At 47.7% G+C, this 25,549-nt stretch overlaps 1 protein-coding gene across 3 annotated transcripts in view; it reads right to left on the reverse strand.

The window, feature by feature from the left end:
- The window catches only part of DPH7 (diphthamide biosynthesis 7), a 33,988-nt gene extending 9,046 nt beyond the window's left edge, over positions 1-24,942 (reverse strand). For 2 of the 3 annotated variants that reach the window (XM_034793758.1, XM_034793756.1), the window contains exons 1-7: positions 24,766-24,942; positions 24,023-24,184; positions 14,589-14,731; positions 13,856-13,943; positions 12,849-12,943; positions 10,291-10,457; positions 9,404-9,476 (exon numbers count right to left, since the gene is read on the reverse strand). In XM_034793758.1, the coding sequence (XP_034649649.1) occupies positions 9,404-9,476; positions 10,291-10,457; positions 12,849-12,943; positions 13,856-13,943; positions 14,589-14,731; positions 24,023-24,163 (707 nt within the window). In that variant the 5' untranslated portion in view covers positions 24,164-24,184; positions 24,766-24,942. The remainder of the gene's footprint in view (positions 1-9,403; positions 9,477-10,290; positions 10,458-12,848; positions 12,944-13,855; positions 13,944-14,588; positions 14,732-24,022; positions 24,185-24,765) is intronic. The other variant, XM_034793757.1, reaches the window with a different exon arrangement.
- Between the last annotated feature and the right edge of the window lie 607 nt (positions 24,943-25,549).

A 25,549-nucleotide genomic window follows, 5' to 3' on the forward strand; every position in this document is an offset into this window, starting at 1 on the left:
GATAGTCGTGCAAGAGATTCCCACTACATCAAGAAAGATTGGCCACTCCGACAGTCATTGGAGCCTGGGAGGAAAAGTGTTCAGCATCCACCACTTGTTGAATCAAGGAAGATTTTGTTACCCCCCTTACACATCAAGCTGGGTCTGATGAAGAACTTTGTCAAGGCCATTGACAAAACACAAGCAGCTTTCAAGTACCTCCGTGGAAAATTTCCAAGGTTAAGTGAAGCTAAGATAAAGGAAGGTGTCTTTGTTGGTCCTCAGATTCGTGAACTTCTTCGAGATGATGCATTTGACCATGCACTGCATGGCAAGGAAAAGACGGCATGGAAAGCCTTTCAGTTAGTGGCAATAAATTTTCTCGGAAACAACAAGACAGACAACTACAGGTTGTTGGTGGAAAACCTCCTCAAGGCATACAAAAGCCTTGATTGCAACATGTCACTAAAGATACATTTTTTGCACTCTCATCTAGATTTTTTTCCACCGAACTGCGGAGCAGTGAGTGACGAGCACGGCGAGCGATTTCACCAGGACATTGCAACAATGGAGAAACGCTATCAGGGCAAATGGAGCCCATCAATGCTTGCAGACTATTGCTGGACAGTGACAAGAGATGCTCCATTTAATGAATACAAGAGACAAGCCAAGAAGCGCCAAGTAGACACTGAATAGGACTAAACTATGTACATAATAGGTTTTTGCCTTTTGTTTCATAATAAATTTTATTTATATAACCCTTTTGCTGACAGGACAGGTGAAATATTATCATGTAAAGCAACCATAAACACATGAAAAGACCTAGGTTTACAATTTATGATTAAAACTCTACTATCTACACAATATACATAGACATAAAATGTAAAAACTTAAATATCTTAGAAACAGTAGCTAATCAGTTGTTTTAATTGTCATATTTGAATTCAACACATCAAAATACATAATAAATAGCACATTTTATCTCTGAAGCAGAAGACTTCTCAAAAATTGTAGACCACTGTAATCCAGAGAGTAAATATGTCTATTGCAATCTGGAAGCTGGCAACTCCAGACAGCTACCAGTCGGTCGCAAACCAGTTTGGAGTGGGAAAGTCGACCGTTGGAATCGTGTTGATGCAAGTTTGCAAGGCCATTAATCGCATCCTACTCAGAAGAACCGTGACTCTGGGTAACGTGCAGGAAATAGTGGATGGCTTGGCACAAATGGGGTTCCCTAACTGTGGAGGGGCGATAGATGGGACACACATTCCTATTCTGACACCACCCCACCTAGGATCCGAGTACGTTAATCGGAAGAGGTATTTCTCTATGGTTCTCCAGGCACTTGTGGATCACCGTGGGCGTTTCATTGACATTAACACAGGCTGGCCTGGAAAGGTGCATGACGCACGCATCTTTCGGAACACTTGGCTGTTCAGGAAGATGCAGGCCGGGACTTTTTTCCCAGAGCGGAAGATCACGGTAGGGGAAGTTGAAATGCCCATTGTGATCCTTGGAGATCCCACTTACCCGTTAATGCCGTGGCTCATGAAACCCTACACAGGGAGCCTTGACAGCAGCAAGGAACGGTTCAACTACAGGCTGAGCTGGTGCCGAATTACTGTGGAGTGTGCCTTTGGCCGTTTAAAGGCCCACTGGCGATCTATGTATGGGAAGCTGGACTTGGCCGAAAGCAGCATCCCTGCGGTTATATCCGCGTGCTGTGCCCTCCATAATATTTGTGAAGGGAGGGGTGAAAGCTTCACTCAGGCATGGACCTCCGAGGTTCAACACCTGGAGGCTGAATTTGCACAGCCAGAGAGCAGGGCTATTACAGGGGCCCAGCGTGGGGCTGCAAGGATTAGGGATGCCTTGAGGGAGCAATTTGAGGCTGAAAACCAGCAGTGATATCTGGTGCCCTGCACGGGAGTGAAGTGCAGTAGTTCCAATCTTTAGGAATCAGTGTTTGCTAAGCAGACTTGCAGTCCCTGTTTATTTCCTGGGCTAAGGAGTGTTTTACTTTATGCAATAATAAAGAATGTTTTCAAAGCCAAAGAATCCATTTATTGAAAAGAAAAATATTTCTTGAAAAGAAAAATGGGGGTGGAGTGGGGAACAGTGCAATCACAGATTCGTGTATGTCCTGTCTGGTGTGCTGTGCAGTGAGTGCTGCACTTCAGGGCAGCTATACTGCATGGTGATGGGGGTTGAGTGCAGAGGGTAAGGGTCTTGGTCTTCAGGGTTGGGTGATGAAGATACTGGTGTTGGAGGCAGCGGGTGGCGTGAAGAACACGGAAGTTGGGGAAAGTGGGTTGGAGGTGACAGTGGGGCACAACGGAAAGAGTTTTGGGACAAGGGCTGTAGGGGGGGTGGCGTTTGCGTTTTCGGTACTGCTCCTCTTTCTGCATGGCTACCAGCTCCTGGATAGCATCTGCTTGGCGCTCCAGGATGCTGATGAGCCTATCAGTGCTTTGCTGCCGGTGCGCGGTGCTTTGCTGCCGGTACACTGCGTTTTCCTGGCGGATCCTGCTTTCTCTCTCCTTCCAGTCCTGTGCCTTCTCGTTCTCTTTAATAGATTGCCGCATCACTTCTTGCAGCACGTCTTCTTTGCTTTTTCGCGGTCTCTTCCTGAGTCTTTGCAGTCTCTGAGCAGGCGATAAGAGGGACGGCTGAGGTCTCAAGGTTGATGCAGCTGTATAGGCAAAACGTAACATTTAACAGAGGCAGCATTGTTTATACCAGACAGAGTAATGATTCCCCCCGCACTTAAGGAGTAGAAAACACACAGGGTCTACACAATAGCATAATTTTCCCATCCGAAACAGAGCACACATATCCCACGGGAGCCTCAAAATGGTGAGTAATGGGGACTGATTGTTTCAGGTCTGCACTGTCCTCTGGGTTTCTGTGTCTTGGGGAGAGCCAACAGCTTCAGGGGGCACCTACACTGAACACTGTCCCAACATTTTCCACAGGAGTTCGTCCTGGACGATATCTCACTGCTGAGGGTGACCTGGGAAGCAAGGGAGGGTCTTCTACTGCAATGCGGCTTCCGCCCTGGCCCATATGCAGCTTGCCTGTGTGCAGCAATGGTCCCCCCGCCCCTCGCGGCACAGTGGCGCGGACACGTTAGCCTGGCTGGGACAAGGACCACGGTGGCTCTCCCTATAAACTTGCGCAAGTGCATTGCACACGTTCTGGATGAGACACTCAAAGAGATTACCGAGGCTGATTACCGCGATGTGATAAACCACATCAATGCACTATTCCACATCTAGGCATGCATGCTTAACCCTCCTCTCCCAAAGAGCCCGCACTGAAAAAATTCCTTCCCGAAAAAAAAAAACGCTTACCGGGAACCTGCTCTTCTGTTTGTCCTCCACCAAGTACCGGCCATTGCGACTGGTTACCATCCTCCTGGCTCGAGAAGAGCTCCTGGCTGCATGGCTCCAGGGATTCCGGGGTGTCTCCATCCGGCCCACCACCATCACTCCCGTTTTCCTCCTCCTCCTCCCCCCGCCACACCGGCTCTGAAGTGTCCATGGTGGTGCTCGGAGTGGAGGTGGAATTAACCCCAAGTATTGCATCCAGCTCCTTGTAGAAACTGCAGGTCGCAGAGGGAGCACCCGAGCGGCCGTTTGCGTCACGGGCTTTGCGGTAGGCACTCCGCAGCTCCTTCACTTTAATACTGCACTGCAGGGCGTCCCAGTCATGGCCCCTTTCCATCATGTCCTTTGATACCTTCCCGAAGGTATCGTAATTCCTACGCTGGAGCGCAGCTGGGACTGGACAGCTTCCTCCCCCAAACACTGATGAGGTCCAGCAACTCGCCATTGCTCCATGCTGGGGCTCGCTTGACGCGTGGAGGCATGGTCACCTGGAAAGATTTGCTGATAGCACTCCACGCCACGCCGGGCTGAGCAAACAGGAAGGGGATTTTTAAAATTCCCGGGGAATGTAAAGGGTCGGTCACATGGTTGGTTACCTGAGGCCAGGGCAGTAGAGTTTGAACGGATGACCAGAGTGGCTAGAACAGGCATTGTGGGATACTGTTGAATAATTCTGGAGGCCATTCACAGTGCATTGGGTGGCCACACTGGCGCTGCAGCGCTGCAGCGGCAGTGCTGCACTCACTATTCCTCTCGGAGAGGTGGAGCACATGCAGCGCTGCAACCAAGGAGATACAGCGCTGCAAATGCCTTGCCAGTGTGGACGGGGAGTGAGTTACAGCGCAACTCGCAAGTGTAGCCAAGGCCTTAGTCTTCTCTTTTCCAAGCTGAAAAGTCCTAGCCTCTTTAATCTCTCCTCATGTGGGACCCGTTCCAAACCACTAATCATTTTAGCTGCCCTTCGCCGAACCTTTTCTAATGCCAGTATAGCTTTTTTGAGATGAGACCACATCTGTACCCAGTATTCAAGATGTGGGCGTACCACGGGTTTATGTAAGGGCAATAAGATATTCTCCATTTTATTCTCTATCCCTTTTTAATGATTCCTAACATCCAGTTTGCTTTTTTGACTGCCGCTGCCCACTGCGTGGACGTCTTCAGAGAACTCTACACCAGTGGTTCTCAAACTAGGGCCGCCAATTGTTTAGGGAAAGCCCCTGGCGGGCCAGGCCGGTTTGTTTACCTGCCGCATCCGCAAGTTTGGCCAATCGCGGCTCCCACTGGCCGCGGGTCGCTGCTCTAGGCCAATGGGAGCTGCAGGAAGCATCACGGGCCGAGGGACGTACTGGCCGCCCTTCCTGCAGCCCCCATTGGCCTAGAGCGGCGAACCGCGGCCAATGGGAGCCGCGATTGGCTGAACCTGCGGACACGCCAGGTAAACAAACCAGCCCGCCCGCCAGGGGCTTTCCCTGAACTAGCGGCGTCCCTAGTTTGAGAACCACTGCTCTAAACGATGACTCCAACATCTCTTTCCTGATTAATTGTAGCTAAATTAGCCCCACGTCATATTGTATGTATATTTAATTTAATTTAATTTTAATTTAATTTATTTAATTGAGATATCCAAACTCCTAGAACTGGAAGGGACCTTGGAAAAGTCATCGAGTCCAGCCCCCTGCCTTCACTAGCAGGACCAAGTACTGATTTTGCCCCAGATCCCCAAGTGGCCCCCTTAAGGACTGAACTCACAACCCTGGGTTTAGCAGGTGTGAAAATGAAATGAATTATATTAAAGAAATAGAATGAATTAAAGAATGATGTATGTACCTTTAAGTAGAAATGAGAAATGCTGCAAGCCAGGGTGCAGGAAAGCAGACATTAACTGCTTAATGAATTGCCCCACTTAAGGGCAATTGGTGAAGCATTAGCCTTAGATCGATAAGAGTTAAATACTCAAAAAGCAGTGGGAGAACACTTTAACCTGTCTGGTCATTCAGTGACAGACCTGCGGGTGGCTATATTACAACAGAAAAACTTCAAAAACAGACTCCAACGAGAGACTGCTGAGCTAGAATTGATATGCAAACTAGACACAATCAACTCCGGTTTGAATAAGGACTGGGAATGGCTGAGCCATTACAAACATTGATTCTATCTCCCCTTGTAAGTATGCTCACACTTCTTATCAAACTGTCTGTACTGGGCTATCTTGATTATCACTTCAAAAGTTTTTTTTCTCTTAATTAATTGGCCTCTCAGAGTTGGTAAGACAACTCCCACCTGTTTATGCTCTCTGTACGTGTGTATATATATCTCCTCCATATATGTTCCATTCTATATGCATCCGAAGAAGTGGGCTGTAGTCCACGAAAGCTTATGCTCTAATAAATTTGTTAGTCTCTAAGGTGCCACAAGTACTCCTGTTCTTCTTTTTGCGGATACAGACTAACACGGCTGCTACTCTGAAATAAGGAAGCAGGATATGCATATTGTGCCCCATGCAAATTTTACAATTTGCTCTCTGTCCCTTTGTTTAGTTCGCACCCTTTTATCTGTATAAATAAGACTGTTTGAATCTTGCATAGAGGCTCACATTATCTGAATGTATTAGCAGAGCGCTGTGCTAATAAATAGAGTGGTCTTGACAAAATTGTGAGTCCTGATTCTAACTTTGACACAGGCCAATGCCCAAACCACTAAATGTATAGTTGGGGATATTTTTTCCAATGTGCATTATTTTACATTTATCCACATTAAATTTCATTTGCCATTTGGTTGCCCAATCACTTAGTTTTGTGAGGTTTCAGAGTAGCAGCCGTGTTAGTCTGTATCCGCAAAAAGAACAGGAGTACTTGTGGCACCTTAGAGACTAACAAATTTATTTGAGCATAAACTTTCGTGGGCTATATCCCACTTCTTCGCACTTCGGATGATTCTATGCATCCGAAGAAGTGGGATGTAGCCTCTAAGGATAGTAGTAGACGAGGAAAACCAAGCAATGGTACATGAATAGCATAATGGCCAACAAGGGTCAGGCTAGAGACTCTTGCCTATATGCTCGGGGTATTACTGATCGCCATATTTGGGGTCGGGAAGGAATTTTCCTCCAGGGTAGATTGGCTGAGCCTCTGGAGGTTTTTCGCCTTCCTCCGCAGCATGGGGCAGGGATCACTAGCAGGAGGGTCTCAGCCGATTGAAGTCACTAAAACACAGGATTGGGGACTTCAACGGCAGAGTCCAGGGAAGGGTCTTGCGGCCTGCAGCATGCAGGGGGTCAGACCAGATGATCATAATGGTCCCTTCTGACCTTAAAGTCTATGAGTCTATCACCTTACCACCTTCCAAGTGTTGGCAGATGATTTCCTTAATTACTTGCTCCATTATCTTCCCTGGCACAGAAGTTAAACTAACTGGTCTGTAGTTACCTGGGTTGTTTTTATTTCCCTTTTTATAGATGGGCACTATATTTGCCCTTTTCCAGTCTTCTGGAATCTCTCCCGTCTCCCATGACTTTCCAAAGATAATAGCTAGAGGCTCAGATACCTCCTCTATTAGCTCCTTGAGTATTCTAGGATGCATTTCATCAGGCCCGGGTGACTTGCAGGCATCTAACTTTTCTAAGTGATTTTTAACTTGTTCTTTTTTTATTTTATCCGCTAAACCTACCCCCTTCCCATTAGTATTCACTATGTTAGGCATTCCTTCAGACTTCTCGGTGAAGACCGAAACAAAGAAGTCATTAAGCATCTCTGCCATTTCCAAGTTTCCTGTTACTGTTTCTCCCTCTTCACTAAGCAGTGGGCCTACCCTGTCTTTGGTCTTCCTCTTGCTTCTAACCAGTTCTCAATCCATGAAAGGATCTTCCCTCTTATCCCATGACAACTTAATTTACGTAAGAGCCTTTGGTGAGGGACCTTATCAAAGGCTTTCTGGAAATCTAAGTACATTATGTCCTCTGGATCCCCCTTGTCCACATGTTTGTTGACCCCTTCAAAGAACTCTAATAGATTAGTACTACACGATTTCCCCTTTGCAGAAACCATGTTGACTTTTGCCCAACAATTTATGTTCTTCTAGGTGTCTGACAATTTTATTCTTTACTATTGTTTCAACTAATTTGCCCATTACTGAGTTATGTAATTGCCAGGATCACCTCTAGAGCCTTTTTTAAATATTGGCATTACATTAGCTATCTTCCAGTCACTGGGTACAGAAGCTGATTTAAAGGACAGATTACAAACCATAGTTAATAGTTCCCCAATTTCACATTTGAGTTCTTTCAGAACTCTTGGGTGAATGCCATCTGGTCCTGGTGACTTGTTACTGTTAGGTTTATCAATTAATTCCAAAACCTCCTCTAATGGCACTTCAATCTGTGACAATTCCTCAGATTTGTCACCTACAAAGGACGGCTCGGATTTGGGAATCTCCCTAACATCCTCAGCCGTGAAGACTGAAGCAAAGAATTCATTTAGTTTCTCCGCAATGACTATCATCTTTAAGTGCTCCTTTTGTATCTCAATCGTCCAGAGGACCCACTGGTTGCTTAGCAGGCTTCCTGCTTCTGATGTACTTAAAAAACATTTTGTTATTACCTTTTGAGTTTTTGGCTAGCTGTTCTTCAAACTCCTTTTTGGCTTTTCTTCCTACATGTTTACACTTATTTTGGCAGTAACAACAAAGAGTCTGGTGGCACCTTAAAGACTAACAGATTTATTTGGGCATAAGCTTTCGTGAGTAAAAACCTCACTTCTTCGGATGCATATTTTGGCAGTGTTTATGCTCCTTTCTATTTACCTCACTAGGATTTGACTTCCACTTTTTAAAAGATGCCTTTTTATCTCTCATTGCTTCTTTTACATGGTTGTTAAGCCACGGTGGCTCTTTTTTAGTTCTTTTACTGTTTTTTTTTAATTTGGGGTATACATTTAAGTTGGGCCTCTATTATGGTATCTTTGAAAAGTGTCCAGGCAGCTTGCAGGGATTTCACTCTAGTCACTGTACCTTTTAATTTCTGTTTAACTAACCTCCTCATTTTTGCATAGTTCCCCTTTCTGAAATTAAATGCCACAGTGTTGGGCTGTTGAGGTGTTCCTCCCACCACATGGATGTTAAATGTTATTATAGTATGGTCACTATTTCCAGATCCTGTGCTCCACTCAGGACGAAATCGAGAATTGCCTCTCCCCTTGTGGGTTCCTGTACCAGCTGCTCCAAGAAGCAGTCATTTAAAGTATTGAGAAATTTTGTCTCTGCATTTCATCCTGAGGTGACATGTAACCAGTCAATATGGGGATAATTGTATTCCCCCACTATTATTGAATTCTTTATTTTGATAGCCTCTCTAATCTCCCTTAGCATTTCATAGTCACTATCACTGTCCTGGTCAGGTGGTTGATAATAGATCCCTACGGTTATATTCTTATTAGAGGATGGAATTACTATCCATAGAGATTCTATGGAACATGTGGATTCATTTAAGATTTTTACTTCGATTCTATATTTTCTTTCACATATAGTGCCACTTAACCCCTCCCCCCACACGATCTGTTCTTTCCTTCCAATATATTTTGTACCCCAGAATGATTGTGCCCCATTGATTGTCCTCACTCCACCAGGTTTCTTTGATGCCAATTATATCAATATCCTCCTTTAACACGAGGCACTCTAGTTTACCCATTTTATTATTTAGACTTCTAGCATTTGTGTACAAACACTTTAAAAATGTGTCACTGTTTATTTGTCTGACCTTTTCTGATGTGTCAGATTCTTTTTTATGTGAATGTTTCTTGTCTGATCTGGCCCCTACTTTATCCTCTCCTCCTGATTAAAACCTAGAGAATCTCTATCAATAGACCCTCCTCTAAGAGAAGTCTCTAAGAGAACAAAGGGCACAGATGGACAAGATCATGACATGCCCTGAATGGTTAAAAGCTGAAATTTAAATTTAACTGGAATTCTGGGAGAGAACACACTTAGTCATAGTCAGTCATGCATCATCATTCTATGACCATCTGTCTGAGTGGCTTAGTTACCTCTCGCTGGTGAAGATAGGCATTTCTGGGCAGCGCCTGGTGTCCCAGCCCCTCAGTATGCAGTCATCTCCACCTGTACAAGGAGAGATTGTCTCTGTATTAACACTAGTTGGGAAATCAGTATACCATAGACAAAACTGAGATTTGACAGCTCTGGAGCATGACTAGAGTTGGGGACAATGCCCTTACTGCTGTTGCACTCAGAAGATCATAGCAGGACTTGCGTTTTTCAATGGAATGAAGGGCAGAGCTGTTCCATGTACCACAAAGATTTCACTTCATCCAAAAGTGTGAGGTAGGATCAGGGGAAAGGGTTAGAAAGAACCCTACCTAAACGGAAGTAAATAGTAGTCAACATTTATTTGGCACCTTTCTTCCAAGCATTTCAGAGCACTTCACAAACATAAGTTGAATCTCACAAACCGTCTATGGAGGTATCTCCACTTCACAGTGGGGATATCAACACTCAGAGAAGTGAAGTGATTTGCCAAGATCAAACTCTAAGTCAACAGCTGAGCTGGAACTAGAATCCCAGAGCCCTCACTTTGGTCTCCTGTTCTGACTACAATGTACTACTCCCGCTTGGCTAATGAACAGTCAGGGTGGGCATTTCAATATCCACAACTTCCTACAGTCACTCCTTCAAGGATTATTTTTCCAAGCAATGGCACAAACACTGAGAAGGTGTCAGCTGGCTGGTGCAGCAGCAAGAAGTGTCATCATGATCCACATGCAAAGGGTAGGAGGGGAAAGAGAAATAGCTACCATGGAAATGGTTATTTTGATAGCCACATATCTCTAGGATATTTTCCTGCCCCGCCCCTCCTCCTCCTCTTCCTCCTCCTCCCCCTTCCCCCCCCCCAAGAAAAGGCTTTTGGTGTTCACACCTGAATACACAATGTCTGTGTCCCAGTAATTAAAAGCGGCAATCCAGGCCTCAAAGTTGTGAGCCTTCCACTGGCTGAGGATGTGCACAGAAGGAGCAGACTCATCTATTGACAGTAGGTTCAGCTTCCCCTTTGAATCACTGCTGATTACTCTCAGTGGGTGCCCACTACAGCAGGAAAGACAGACAACATGTTAGAGTTTAAGACAACTCATGTCCCAGCATTTAATCCAGTGACTTTCTTCTTCACACCTGCAGCCATGTTACAGCCTGAAAAGACTAGTTAACACACAAATGATAAGTATCTATCTATTAACATAGACGTGGAGGGACATTAGGGGAGCAAAGCTTCCAAGCAGACACCAATGCTGGGCATCTGCAGAGTGCACCAGTCCCCTGTTCTTAAGAGCTGGATTTCATCTTCAGTCTACACTGCACAGGAAGCATGGTAATATTCACAATCCCAGCTCCCTGCTCTCAAACAGGAAATGATCAGCTCATAGTGATTTGGGACAATTAATTGAAATAAGGTCTTTGGTCTCCTGTAAGGTCCAAAACACCATTGAAACACCCATTAAGATGTTCCCACACTGCTCTCTGTGACGTTGTGCAGTCTATATGGATTTATAAAAACATAATAAGAAGTGAATATAATGTAACTGGAATAGTTTTATAAAAATATGATAAGTGAATATAATGTAACTGGAATATGCTTCATGCAAAAGGTCTCTTGTAAGGTATCATTACAAAGCTTATAATCTACTGAGTATGATCATCCCATTTGTATAAAGGTATCACTCTTGTATCTAAAACTAGAAATATGAAATATAACTCTGAGGGCCTATTGTAATTATGTAAAGTGTGGGCCATTAATGATGGTTTGGAATCTTGATGACTCCCATTAACAAGGAAAATTGTCTGCAGATGGCTGTGTTTACCTGTTAGTCTTCCTGTATATGTGTGTGCTGGCAAGTGGGCAATGAAGTCTTGCAGTGACATGTGATCATGTCACCTGAACTGGAATCCATCTTTAACCTGGTGCGTTTCCGGGGGGGGGGGGGGGGGTTGGGGAGGAGGGTGGAAACCCAGAGGGACAAAGGGTTCCCGCCTTATGCAAAAGATATATAAAGGGGTGGAAGAGAACAGAGGGAGAGAGGAGCCATCATGAAGAATCCCCTAGCTATCACCTGAGCTGGAACAAGAGCTGTACCAGGGGAAAGAATTGTGCCCAGGCCTGGAAGGTGTCCAGTCTGAGAAAAATTTACTGAAGCATCTCTGAGGGTGAGATTATCTGTATTTAGTTTGATTAGACATAGATTTGCGCATTTTATTTTATTTTACTTGGTGACTTACTTTGTTCTGTCTGTTAGTACTTGGAACCACTTAAATCCTACTGTCTGTATTTAATAAAATCACTTTTTATTTAGTAATTTACTCAGAGTATGTACTAATACCTGAGGGAGCAAACAACTGTGCATCTCTCTCTATCAGTGTTATAGAGGGCGAACAATTTATGAGTTTGCCCTGCATAAGCTTTATGCAGGGTAAAACAGATTTATTTGGGTTTAGACCCCATTGGGAGTTGGGCATCTGAGTGCTAAAGACAAGTACACTTCTATGAGCTGTTTTCAGGTAAACTTGCAGCTTTGGACAAGTGATTCAGACCCTGGGTCTGTATTGGAGCAGACTGGAGTGTCTGGCTCAGCAAGACAGGGTGCTGGAGTCCTGAGCTGGCAGGGAAAACAGAAGCAGGGGTAGTCTTTGCACATCGGGTACCAGCTCCCAAGGGGGTTTCCGTGATCCAACCCGTCACACTCTCCCACTCACTGGGTCTGCAGGGGCTGGGAATGCTGCAGATGCTGCACATTCAGCCCCATGGGAGATAGAAGGCCTTTTGCTTCCCAAGTGATTAGGCAGCAGCGACAGACTTTACAGCGATGCCCCTCTGAATCAACACAGATAGTGGTTATCCCTTCTTAAAGATGGAGAAGAAAAGATATACACAAAGGGACTTGCCCAAGGCCAGAAGTTTTGTCAATTCATTAAACAGCGTGCATAGACACAGTATAATGGGCACAAGCAATTAAAAAAAAAGATTCCAAATTAAGTTAAACAATGTCAACTATAGAACTCCCCCTGGTTCCCAGCCCTGTGCTCAATCCACACTTCTCTCTCCCACAACTTTGAAAACAAACAGTCCCCTTCAGCCTGAGGGTGACATCTAACTAATTTTACATGGTGATGACATTCCTGGAATCAACTCTGGGAGCAGATAGGAGAGCAGCCACTTCTAGACTGAGTTTCTCAGCTTCCCCACTACAGGAGACTACTGGGGCTCAGACTAAGTTGAGTTTAGATTTTACATAAGCACTAAAGCTGCCAAGCCATTTCCTTGTTAATGGTTCATATACAGAGACCCCACAGTAAACATTTCCACATGAAGAAGACTCAAAGGCAATTCTAAGCCTCTTGAGAGCAGGGACTGTGGAAGTGACAATGAACTCTCTCTCTCACACACACACCCCTACAACAGAGTGCCATAGTTATTCCCCTCCTCACCACTGCTCCCGTCCTGTGGACCAGTCCAGAGACAAGGCAATGCATTGTGCTCCTAAATCAACACTGCAGAGTGGCTCCAACATGCAGCTGTTCTTCTACTGAAAAGAAAAGGAAATCGATCAAAATCAGGGAGACAGAAACAACCACACAGATAGTATCTAATTGCTCTTTCACCCCTCACTGAGGGACCCCACAGGTGACTGCATTCCATGGATGCTGTAGGTTCATACCCTGGAGAATTTTAGTATCCTTGGCATTACAGAAGAGAAAAATCCTAACATATAAGCCACTGAAGTGCTAGATACAAGGACTACTATCCATATAGGGTGCCTCCCATTTCCTGTCTTTAAACTCACTGACTCCTACCTCCCTCCCCAACTATCCATCCCAGCAGCTCCTCTATTTCAAACCTCATTGTGGCTAGAGGACCATCTAGCCACAGTGTCCTAACTTACCCCTATGCTGGCTTCTGCTCTCTCCACTCCATTGAAACTGCCATCTAGTCATCAATAACCTCTTCCTCACAGAGCCCCTCCTTCACACACAATCTTTATGCTGCCTTTAACAATGCCCCATGCCGCCTCCTCAAAACTTTCTTTGTTGGGCCTCCTGATACTTGGGCTTCTATGACTTCTATGACAGTTCTATCTTGCCAACTGCTTTCAACGGTTGTTTATTCTCCCCAGCGACTGAAGAGCCCCAGGCTCTCTGTCTGTCCTAATTTCCCTACCTCTTCCCCATTTCTCCCCTCACTGTCGTCCACTCTTCACAGATGGACAGAGGCAAGCTTGACTGCCAGATATCAGGGACAAATTTTTGGCATTTGCATTTAGGAAAAATGCCACACACACACACAAAATCTCACTTGTAAACTGAACACATTTGCCCTGGAGTCACTGAAAGCACCATGGAGCCTCCGACAACATTTTCAGTAACACCACAGCCTTTGAACATTACCAATGAAGCTAGAGGAATTTACATTAATGACTTGCATCCCAGTCACCTACCTCACTTCCAGTCAGGTGGCAGAGCTCCACAGTTCCCTTGGCATTTGCAATGCCCAACATGGGATGTTCTGCAACGGGAACGTGGCACCTGGAAGAGTAATTGACAACGAGGTCTTGAACTCAAGTCCATGTCTTGCATTAGAGGAACAGAAAACAGTCCCGAAGGAGGAGCTATATTGTTTTTTTTTTTCTCAAGTTCTTTGACAAGTCTCAGCCAGGCAGCATACTCTCTAACTGCAACTACCTTAACTTGCATAGCTCCTGTTCCCCTCAGCTGCCCTTTGTGTGGGGGGGCAGGAGGGGAGAGAGGAAGGAATTAATTTAAAAAGAATCATAGCTTTACAACTAGTTTTCAAAGCCAATGAAGAGCTAGCACCCCCAGCTGCTACTGTCTATCCTGCTGCTTCCCCTGGTTCCACAAGCACGGAAGAACTGCCCCCAGGCTGGATAAGCAGCAGGCACAGTTCAAGTGTGGGATGCCCACACTGAGAGCTAGCAGTAGCTTACTGGTATTTTTCATCCTAGAACAGAATAATAATACAAATGTTATTAAACTAAAAGCCAGAAACCTTGTACAGCACTGTGATAACCAGAAGCTGCTTATTCATTACTGCAGTAGAAGCTATTGGCAGTCGGAGAGAAAGAATACCTACGGCAGCAGCTCAGGCACAGGTAACCCTTGGCCACAAATGCCAAAGGAGCCTGATGTCCCCCCCTCAATAGCCAGCATTACCATTTGATGTCTAGGATGGCGGCGGTTTCAATCCTTTGAATTTCAGTCAGTGGGATGAAAGGCTGCTCTTCACTGTAGTGATACATGTAGAGGCGACCCAGCCGTGTGTGGGGCTCATCACTCTCACTGGGGTTTACACCAGGCTGCATCAAACAAGGGAAAAGGATGTCTGTAAGCTTAGGGGCTATTTTCTCATCTCCTTCATATATTGTAACATTCCTCCCTCAAAGACCCTGTCAGAAAGCGAACCAAGCTCTACTAATCAGAGCAGGGGATAGAGTCAGTACTCACTGTGTTGAGTTCCCAGCTCTACCAACATAGAATCATAGAATATCAGGGTTGGAAGGGACCTCTGGAGGTCATCTAGTCGAACCCCCTGCTCAAAGCAGTTCCAATTCCCAACTAAATCATCTCAGCCAGGGCTTTGTCAAGCCTGACCTTAAAAACCTCTAAGGAAGGAGATTCCACCACCTCCCTAGGTAACCCATTCCAGTGCTTCACCACCCTCCTAGTGAAAAAGTTTTTCCTAATATCCAACCTAAACCTCCTCCACTGCAACTTGAGACCATTACTCCTTGTTCTGTAATCTGGTATCACTGAGAACAGTCTAGATCCATCCTCTTTGGAACCCCCTTTCAGGTAGTTGAAAGCAGCTATCAAATCCCCCCTCATTCTTCTCTTCTGCAGACTAAACAATCCCAGTTCCCTCAGCCTCTCCTCATAAGTCATGTGCTCTAGCCCCCTAATCATTTTTGTTGTCCTCTGCTGGACTCTTTCAAATTTTTCCACATCCTTCTTGTAGTGTGGGGCCCAAAACTGGACACAGTACTCCAGATGAGGCCTCACCAATGTTGAATAGAGGGGAACGATCACTTCCCTCGATCTGCTGGCAATGCCCCTACTTATACAGCCCAAAATGCCATTAGCCTTCTTGGCAACAAGAGCACACTGTCGACTCATATCCAGTTTCTCATCCACTGTAACCCCAGGTCCTTTTCTGCAGAACTGCTGCCTAGCCATTCGGTCCCTTGTCTGTAGCAGTGCATGGGAATCTGCACTTGTCCTTGTTGAACCTCATCAGATTTCTTCTGGCCCAATCCTCTAATTTGTCTAGGTACCTCTGTATCCGATCCCTACCCTCCAGCATATCTACCACTCCTCGCAGTTTAGTGTCATCTACAAACTTACTGAGGGTGCAGTCCACCCCATCCTCCAGATCATTAATGAAGATATTGAACAAAACCAGCCCCAGGACCAACCCTTGGGGCACTCCACTTGATACTGGCTGCCAATTAGACATGGAGCCATTGATCACTACCCGTTGAGCCCGACGATCTAGCCAGCTTTCTATCCACCTTACAGTCCATTCATCCAGCCCATACTTCTTTAACTTGCTGGCAAGAATACTGTGGGAGACCGTATCAAAAGCTTTGCTAAAGTCAAGGAATAACACATCCACTGCTTTCCCCTCATTCTCAGAGCCAGTTATCTCGACAAAGAAGGCAATTAGGTTAGTCAGGCATGACTTGCCCTTGGTGAATCCATGCTGACTGTTCCTGATCACTTTCCTCTCCTCTAAGTGCTTCAGAATTGATTCCTTGAGGACCTGCTCCATTACTTTTCCAGGGACTGAGGTGAGGCTGACTGGCCTGTAGTTCCCCGGATCCTCCTCCTTCCCTTTTTTTCCCAAGATGGGCACTACATTAGCCTTTTTCCAGTCATCCCTGACCTCCCCTGATCGCAGGGGCGGCTCCAGGCACCAGCACAGCAAGCGTGTGCCTGGGGCAGCAAGCCGCGGGGGGCGGCCTGCTGGTCGCTATGAGGGCGGCAGTCAGGCTGCCTTTGGCGGCATGCCTGCAGGAGGTCCGCCGGTCCCGCGGCTTTGGCGGTGGTTACGCGGAGGCCATGGGACTGGCGAACCTCCAGCAGGCATGCCGCCGAATCAGCGTGACCAACGGACCGCCCGCAGGCACGCCGCCGAAAGCCACCTGACTGCCGTGCTTGGGGTGGCAAAACACAGAGCCGCCCCTGCCCAATCGCCATGCGTTTTCAAAGATAATGGCCAATGGCTCTGCAATCACATCCGCCAACTCCTTTAGCACCCTCGGATGCAGCGCATCCAGCCCCATGGACTTGTGCTCATCCAGCTTTTCTAAATAGTGCTGAACCAATTCTTTTTCTCCACAGAGGGCTGGTCATCTCCTCCCCATGCTGTGCTGCCCAGTGCAGCGGTCTGGGAGCTGACCTTGTTCGTGAAGACAGAGGCAAAAAAAGCATTGAGAACATTAGCTTTTTTCACATCCTCTGTCACTAGGTTGCCTCCCTCATTCAGTAAGGGGCCCACGCTTTCCTTGACTTTCTTCTTGTTGCTAACATACCTGAAGAAACCCTTCTTGTTACTCTTAACATCCCTTGCTAGCTGCAACTCCAAATGTGATTTGGCCTTCCTGATTTCACTCCTGCATGCCTGAGAAATATTTTTATACTCCTCCCTGGTCATTTGTCCAGTCATTTGCTGTAGGACCTTTGGAAAGTCACTAAGAATGTCATTTTTCAGAGATGCCCAGCAGCCACCATTCCTGGAAAAGCCAATGATATCTACACATCCTCAGCAACTCTAAAAAATCAGGCCCCAAGCTCTGTTAGGAGGCAGGTAAGGGATAACTGTATCACTTCACCCAGCATTGGGATGGGACTCTGCAACACTCGACAATGATTTAGGGCAGGAAGGAGTATTAGATTCCCATATTTAGTTAACTGAGAAGGAATTTAGGGAGGCAGAGTAAGCTGATATTTGGCTAGGAAATAAGAGCTTATGAAAAGGGCCCTGGGCTCTTTAGCAATAACCAGTCCATGAGCAGTATTGTACCTGCTGTTCAATACCTTTGTATTGCACCTTTCAGAAAGGCAACCCTCCCACAGCTCAGCTCCTCTTAACACCATGTTGGAGCACTGATTCAAGACTAACTCAGAAAAAAGCATACCACCTATTGAATGAGCATCATACATCACCCAGGCATTCCTTGGAAGTCTCCCACCCAAGTACACTGCTTAGTTCTCAAGATCAGACAGGAACACAGTTTATGTTGAGGGTGCAGTGGAAGTGGTTTTCAATATGGGAGTATGCAAGTGAAGAGGGTAACGCCCTGCCACTTGATGGAAGCAATTCAAAGTGCTGTTCCGCTCTGAAAAAAAGTGACTGTAAAATTGGTCACTATTTACTCAGCAGTTTTGCCAGCTCCAAGGATTCAGAGCTGCTTATTTTAAGTGTAGTTCTTTTAGTTGTGTTTTACTTCTAATAATCTTGCACAACTAACATAACTATAAAAGGGGGGGAATTGGGATCTATTCCATGTTGGACATAATCACCAAAATCATTAACCAAGTTTAATTAGCTGCACCGGAGTAACCCATTGAAGGCCAATGAGACCACACAGGTGTCGCTGAAGGTATAATTTGGCCCAAAGGATTTTTATTACTGGTGGTCACGTCAGCTCTCAGAGTGAATTTGTACAGCTAGCCGGGGAAAGCAGCCAAACAACCACCACACACCTTTTTACATATTAACCAAGCACCTTGTATCTGAAGTCACTAGGAGACTGCAAATGTGAAAGTCACAGTGCCAATTTTACAGTGATTTTCAGAGTAGAACCACACTTTACATGAAAATATCAGACACACTGTGACGAGTTGGATCACAGAAACCCCCTTGGGGCTGCCAACTGATGCGCCAAGACTACTTCTACCCCTGCTTTCCTGCCCTGGCAGCTTAGCACTTCAGTGCCCTGCCTGGTTTGAGCCCGACCCACATGCATGCTGCAAACCCAGGCTCAGGGTCTGAACCACGTCCCCTAACAGCTGTAGGCTTAATTGAAAGCAGCTACAGAAGTGTTCTTATCTTTAACACTCAGATGCCCAACTCGCAGTGGGGTCTAAACCCAAATAAATCCGTTTTACCCTGTATAACGCTTATACAGGGTAAACTCATAAATTGTTCGCCCTCTATAACACTGATAGAGAGATATGCACAGCTGTTTGCCCCCCCACCCTCCCAGGTATTAATACATACTCTGGGTAAATTAATAAGTAAAAAGTGATTTTATTAAATACAGAAAGTAGGATTTAAGTGATTCCAAGTAGTAACAGACAGAACAAAGTGAATTATCAAGTAAAATAAAATAAAACACGCAAGTCTATGCCTATGAAACTGAATTCAAATAACACCTCACCAGTTCCAGTAAGCTTCCTTTTACAGACTAGTCTCCTGCTAGTCTGGGTCCAGCAATCACTCCCACCCCCTGTAGGGACTGTCCTTGTTCCAGTTTCTTTCAGGTATCCTTGAGGGTGGGGAGGCTCTCTCTTTTGCCAGTTGAAGACCACATGGAGGGGTCTCCCATGGGCTAAAATAGACTCTCTCTTGTGGGTGTAGACACCCTCCTCTCTCCTATGCAAAGTCCAGCTCCAAGATGGAGTTCTGGAGTCACCTGGGCAAGTCACATGTCCATGCATGACTCAGTTTTTACAGGCAGATGCCATTGCCCACATGGTATTTTGTATGTCTCCAGGAAGACTTCTTATGTGGAGTGGAGCATTCCAAGATGCATTGTTCCTTAAGTGCTTTTTGATTGGGCACTTAACTTTGCAAATTCCTTTCTAAAGAAGCTGATCAAATGCTTTACAAAGCTTACTTAGGCCATGGCTACACTTGCAGATGTAGAGCGCTTTGGGTTAAACCAGCCTTCAGAGAGCGCACCAGGGAAAGCACTCCAGTCTGTCCACACTGACAGCTGCAAGCGTGCTGTCGTGGCCACATTCGCGGCACTTGAAGCAGCATTTGGAGCGGTGCATTATGGGCAGCTATCCCACAGAGCACCTCTTCCCATTCTGGCGCTATGGCTTGTGGGAAGGGGGCATGGGGTGCGGGCATTCTGGATCCTGTCCCAACGCCCCGTGATGCATCGCTTCGCAACCCAGCAATCCTTGTGTTTCCATCCACATTTGGCGCCATCTTTCAACGGTTTCTGTGCAGAGCGCACTTTGTCTTCCCTTTCGGTCAGCGGGAATGGAGCCCGAACTGCTGTGGAACATGCTGACGAGTCTAGCCAGCACGTCTCGTTTGGCAGTTGAGTTACTGCTTAAGATCCAAAGTGACAGTGAGAAGTATGACAATGATATTGAGTCACATAATGCATACGACACAAAATTGCTTGTCTCATTCACGGACATGCTCTCCACTGTGGAACGCCGCTTTTGGCCTCGGGAAACAAGCACTGAATGGTGGGATCACATCGTCCTGCAAGTCTGGGATGATGAGCAGTGGCTGCAAAACTTTCGGATGAGAAAAACCATTTTCATGGGACTGTGTGCTGAGCTCGCCCCCACCCTACGGCGCAAGGACACGAAATTGAGAGCTGCCCTGCCGGTGGAGAAGCGGGTGGCTATTGCCATCTGGAAGCTGGCAACTCCAGACAGCTACTGATCGGTCGCTAACCAGTTTGGAGTGGGAAAGTCGATAGTTGGAATTGTGTTGATGTAAGTTCGCAGGGCCATTAATCGCATCCTGCTCAGAAGAACCGAGACTCCGGGTAACGTGCATGACATTGCGGATGGCTTTGAACAAATGGGTTTCCCTAACTGCGGAGGGGCGATAGAGGGGACACATATTCCTATTCTGGCACCAGCCCACCTAGTGTCCGAGTACGTTAACCGAAAGGGGTATTTCTCCATGGTTCTCCAGGCGGTTGTGGATCACTGTGGTCATTTCATTGACATTAACGCAGGCTGGCCCGGAAGGGTGCATGACACACGCATCTTTCAGAACACTGGCCTGTTCAAGAAGCAGCAAGCTGGGACTTTTTTCCCCAGAGCAGAGGATCACTGTAGGGGAAGTCGAAATGCCCATTGTGATCCTTGGAGACCCCGTTTACCCTTTAATGCCGTGGCTCATGAAACCCTTCACAGGGAGCCTGGACAGCAGCCAGGAACGATTCAACTACAGACTGAGCCGGTGCCGAATGACTGTGGCGTGTGCTTTTGGCCGTCTGAAGGGCCGCTGGCGCTCTCTTTATGGAAAGCTGGACTTGGCCGAACAGAGCATCCCCACGGTTATATCCGCGTGCTGTACCCTCCATATTTGTGAAGGGAAGGGTGAAAGCTTCACTCAAGCATGGGCCTCGGAGGTTCAACACCTGGAGGCTGAATTTGCACAGCCAGAGAGCAGGGCTATTAGAGGGGCCCAGCGTAGAGCTGCAGGATTAGGGATGCCTTGAGGTATTTGAGGCTGAAAGCCATGAGTAATGTCTGGTGCTCTGCACTGGAGTTAAGTGCAGTGGCTGTGTTTGATACACTGACTTGCAGTGCTTGTTGCTTTCCTGGACTAAGGTATATGTTGCTTTATGCACTAATAAAGTATGTTTTCAAAGTAAAAAACTCTATCTCTTGAAAAAAAAAAAAAAAAAGTAACACAGAAATACCAAAAGGGCAAGGGGGTGGGTTGGGGACCAGTTCACTCATAGGCTTGTGTATGTCGTGATTTCATACTCTTGAATCCTGTCTGGACTGCTGTGCACTTAGTGATGCACTTTAGGATGGCTATAAGGCATGTTGAGGGGGGTTGAGTGCAGTGGATAAGGGTCATAGTTTTCGTGGGTGGGTGGTGAAGCTACAAGTGTAGGAGGCAGCTGGGGGCGGTTAAGAACCCGGATGTTGGAAAAAGTGGGTTGGAGGGGACATGGGGGCACAAGGGGAAGAGTTTTGGGACAAGGGCTGCAGAGGGGGCAAGCGCGGTAGTGTTCCGCCTGCATGGCGGCGAGCGCCTGGATAAAGTCTGCTTGGTGCTCCATTATGCTAATCAGCCGTTCCGTGTTTTGCCGCCAGTGCGTCGCATTTTCCTAGCGGATTCTCCTTTCACTCTCCCTCCACTTCTGTGCCTTTCGATTCTCGTTTACAGACATGCAGCATGTCTTCTTTGCTTTTACGCGGCCTCTTCCTGAGTCTTCTCAGCCTGTCAGCCGGCGATAAGAATTACGGCTGAAATCTCAAGGTTGCACCTATACAGGAAAATGCAACACTTAACAGAGGCAGCGATTCCCCCACACTTAAGGAGGGCAATCACAAAAACCATACTTTGCCTGTCCCAAAGCGAGCGCGCACAGCCCATGGGAGCCCCAGAAATGGTGAGTAAGCGCTGGGTCCCTGGGGACTGATTATTTCATGGCTGTACCGTCCTCTGGGTTTGTGTGTCTTGGGGAGAGCCAACTGCTGCCGGGGGCACCTACACTGAACACTGTCCCAAATTCTTCACAGGAGTTCGTCCTGGAAGATATCTCGCTGCTGAGGGTGACCAGGGAAGCAAGGGATGGTCTCCCCCTCAATGCGGCTTCTGCCCTGGCCCATACGCAGCTTGCCTGTGTGCAGGAATGGTCCCCCCTCCTCGCCCAAAGTGCCCATACCTAAAAACTTCCTTCCCAAAAAGAAAGCCGCTTACCAGGAACCTCCTCTGTTATTTGTCCTTCCCCAAGCACCGGACACCACGACTGGCTGCCTTCCTCCTGGCTTGAGAAGAGCTCCTGGCTGCATGCAGCTAGGGATTCCGGGGTGTCTCCCCCCGCCTCAGCGCCATCGCTCATGCTTTCCTCCTCCTCCTCCTCCCCCCCCCTTGCTGTGCTGGGCTCAGAAGTGTCCATGGTGGTCATTGCAGTGGAGGTGGGATCGCCCCCAAGTATTGCGTCCAGCTCTTTGTAGAATTTGCAGGCTGTGGGGGCAGCACCGGAGCAGCCGTTTGCCTCATGGGCTTTGCAGTAGGCATTCCGCAGCTCCTTTACTTTAACCCAACACTGCACCGCATCCTGGTCATGGCCACTGTCCATCATGGCCCTTGATATGTGCCCGAAGGTATCATAATTACTATGGCTGGAGCGCAGCTGGGACTGCACAGCTTCTTCCCCCCAAACACTGATGAGGTCCAGCACCTCGCCATTGCTCCATACTGGGGATCGCCTGGCGCGTGGAGGCATAGCTACCTGGAAAGATGCGCTGAGAGCACTCCACACCTGGCTAAGCAAACAGGAAGGGGATTTTCAAAATTCCCAGGGACGCTGGTCACCTGAGGACAAGGCAGCATAGTTCAAAAGTGATGACCAAGTGGCTAGAACAGGCATTGTAGGACACTTCTGGAGGCCAATCAGAGCGCATTAGGTGTCCACACTGGCGCCACGGCACTCCAGCGAGAGTGCAACAAACATTATTCCTCTCAGGGAGGTGGAGTACCAGGAGCACTCCAGCCGCGGAGTCAGAGCGCTCTATGTGCCTTGCCAGTATGGACGGGGAGTGAGGTAGAGCACTGTTGGCGGCTTTATTGCGCTATAACGCGCAAGTGTAGCCAAGGCCTTAGAAATCAAACAAGTATACAGCCAATATTCATAACTTCAAGTACAAAAATGATATATGTGTACAAACAGGATGAATAGATTCAGTAAACCATAACCTTTACAGAGATATGTTACATGGCACATGTAGCATAAAACATACTCCAGTTATGTCATATTCCCATAAAGCACTATGGGATACATCGTCACACACACAATTAAACATCCCCAAATTACCAGAGATCAGCACAATATAAAGGGCCAGATCCTGTACTGAATTCCCATGGGTGGACCCCTCACTACAGTTCCAGCCCTAATGCATCAACCCCATGACCAACACAACACTGTATTTACACAGTTATTCACATACTGGAAGCAAGTAGCAAACACAGAGGACTTCTTCTAACAAGTCCATAGTTCTTTTTATTTTAGATTTTCTATTTTCAGTAAAAGTAGCAACAAAGAAAAGACCAACACAAAATCCCAAAACTACAACCAGAGATATACTTAATCAGTCTCTTCACTGTCCCTCATTACAGGGCATAAGCCTAGCTTTAGAGCACAACTATCCTTCCACAACTGGGGGTTTGTTTTTTGTTTGTGTGCTTTTTACTGAGGCTACAAAAATGCCTTCCACATTCTCTACAGTTGCCAACTTTGATAGTTCGCCTGTCTCACTCAATTTTGAGTCTTTTTCCCCACACGTAGGCCTTGGCAGGGTGAGAGTGACATGCACCCAGAGTCCCTGAGAAATCAGAAGATGAGAAACGTTTCAAGGGAACTACCCCACCTCCCAGTGCAGACAAATGCACAATGCAAGTCAGAAATGGTTGTGAGCTAAGCAGTTTCAATCCGGCAAGATATTTCCCTGAATTCAGGCTCGTATTCTCTTATGTTGTGTCTTAACAAGATTTCACATCTGTGCCGTTTACTGCTGAGAATGGGGTAGCAGCAATCTGAAAACTCAAGGAAGCTGAACTCAGTTCACACAATGCATGAGAGGTCCGGACTGGCCTATGTCACTGCTGTTCAATCAGCCCTCCCGATACTATTATTTCTATCACTTACCTTTCTATCAGGTTTCTTTAGCTGGTAGGTGCCACAAACCAGGATGCTGTGCCAGCCTTCCACAGGGCACCACTCCACAGCATCTGCACTGTATTCAGTGTCTACCACTTGAAGAGTCTGAGACTTGCACTGCAATGCCATGTCAGCACATGCTCATCCTGCCTAGAAAAGAACAGCACAGAAAAAACAAAGGTAAGAGAAACAGCGAAAGGAAGCAGGGGGAAAGACACAGTGACCCTGACTGGGGCGTACAGAGCAGAGCACAGCTAAGCTGTCCCAGGGTGGCCTATCTCCTGAGAAACTACATCTGCAGCACAGCTACTGTCCTGGGAGAAGCAAGCCCAGCAAGCTCCAGGCAGTTCTGCCGTATAAAGACTCTCTTAGGCCCACAGAGATGATAGGGTCTCTCCCTAGACCGCACAGTACATTAGCTAAGCAGCTCAACGCAAAGGGCACAAGGGAAATCAAACTCCGCTGGATAAAGTCCCTCCCCAAGAGAGGATTTACCGAAAAGAACAATGAGTACCAGGCCCACATCTATCCCTCTCTCGTTACACAAGGGATCCAGAAACAGGCATCAGTGCTCGGGGGAGAGCAAAGACAGGCAGATCAATCACGGCCCCCAGTGACAATCTGTTCATTCACTACCACGATCCCAGACCCTAGGGCTGCCCAGTCCTAACATGCCAGACTCTGCCCCGCAGCCCCCACCCCAATGCGCGCCCACCCCCCTCGCTGTTCACCTCAGCGCGCAGCGGGAGACCCGGGCCGCTCCCCCCAGCTGGGACAGCGCCGCAGTTTGGCCTTGCAGCGCTCAGGGACCCCCACACCGAGTAACCGGCGGGGAGAGCTCGGCTCCACCCATCTGCTTCCAGGTCAGCCTGAGCGCTCAGCTAGCGGGAGGCGGGGCTGATGGGGGAGGCGGGGCGGGGCGGGGCGAGCGCAGGCCCGTGGGGAGGTGAGTGAGGTGAGGCGGGACGGGACGAGCGCAGGCCCGCGGGGGGGCGGGGCGAGCGCAGGCCCGCGGGGAGGCGGGTGAGGCGGGGCGGGGTGAGCGCAGGCCCGCGGGGAGCCTGGTGAAGCGGGACGGGGCGAGCGCAGGCCCGCGGGGAGGCGGGGCGGCGTACAGCGTGAGGCTGGCTCTTCGCAGCTCACCTGCAGCACCCTGGCCCCGCGACCAGCCCTTGGGGGCCAGGCCCCAGGCCGGAGATTTTAAAGACGAACACAAAGCAATTCTTCATCCTGCTTCTGTCCTCCACCCCCAGGCCTCAGGTGGCCGGGTCAGACGGTGGCTGCCGTCCTCCTCCAGTGCTGGGGCCTGGAGAAAACCAGCGCGAGTGAGAGAGCTGGCGGCACCAGGCACTGACGGCTGGTCCCATGGCCCTGCGCGGGCGGGCTCGGCCCAGCCTGCTGCTAACCGGCGGCTCTTCTCCCCCCCCCCCCCTCACCAGCAGGACCGTGATCACGGCTGTACTGCTCCCCTCCACAAGCATAGCGACTCGCGGCCTCCACCTCCTGCCCTTTCCC

The sequence above is a fragment of the Trachemys scripta genome, chromosome 17 (assembly GCF_013100865.1).
Source record: "Trachemys scripta elegans isolate TJP31775 chromosome 17, CAS_Tse_1.0, whole genome shotgun sequence".
NCBI classification, from domain to species: domain Eukaryota; kingdom Metazoa; phylum Chordata; order Testudines; family Emydidae; genus Trachemys; species Trachemys scripta.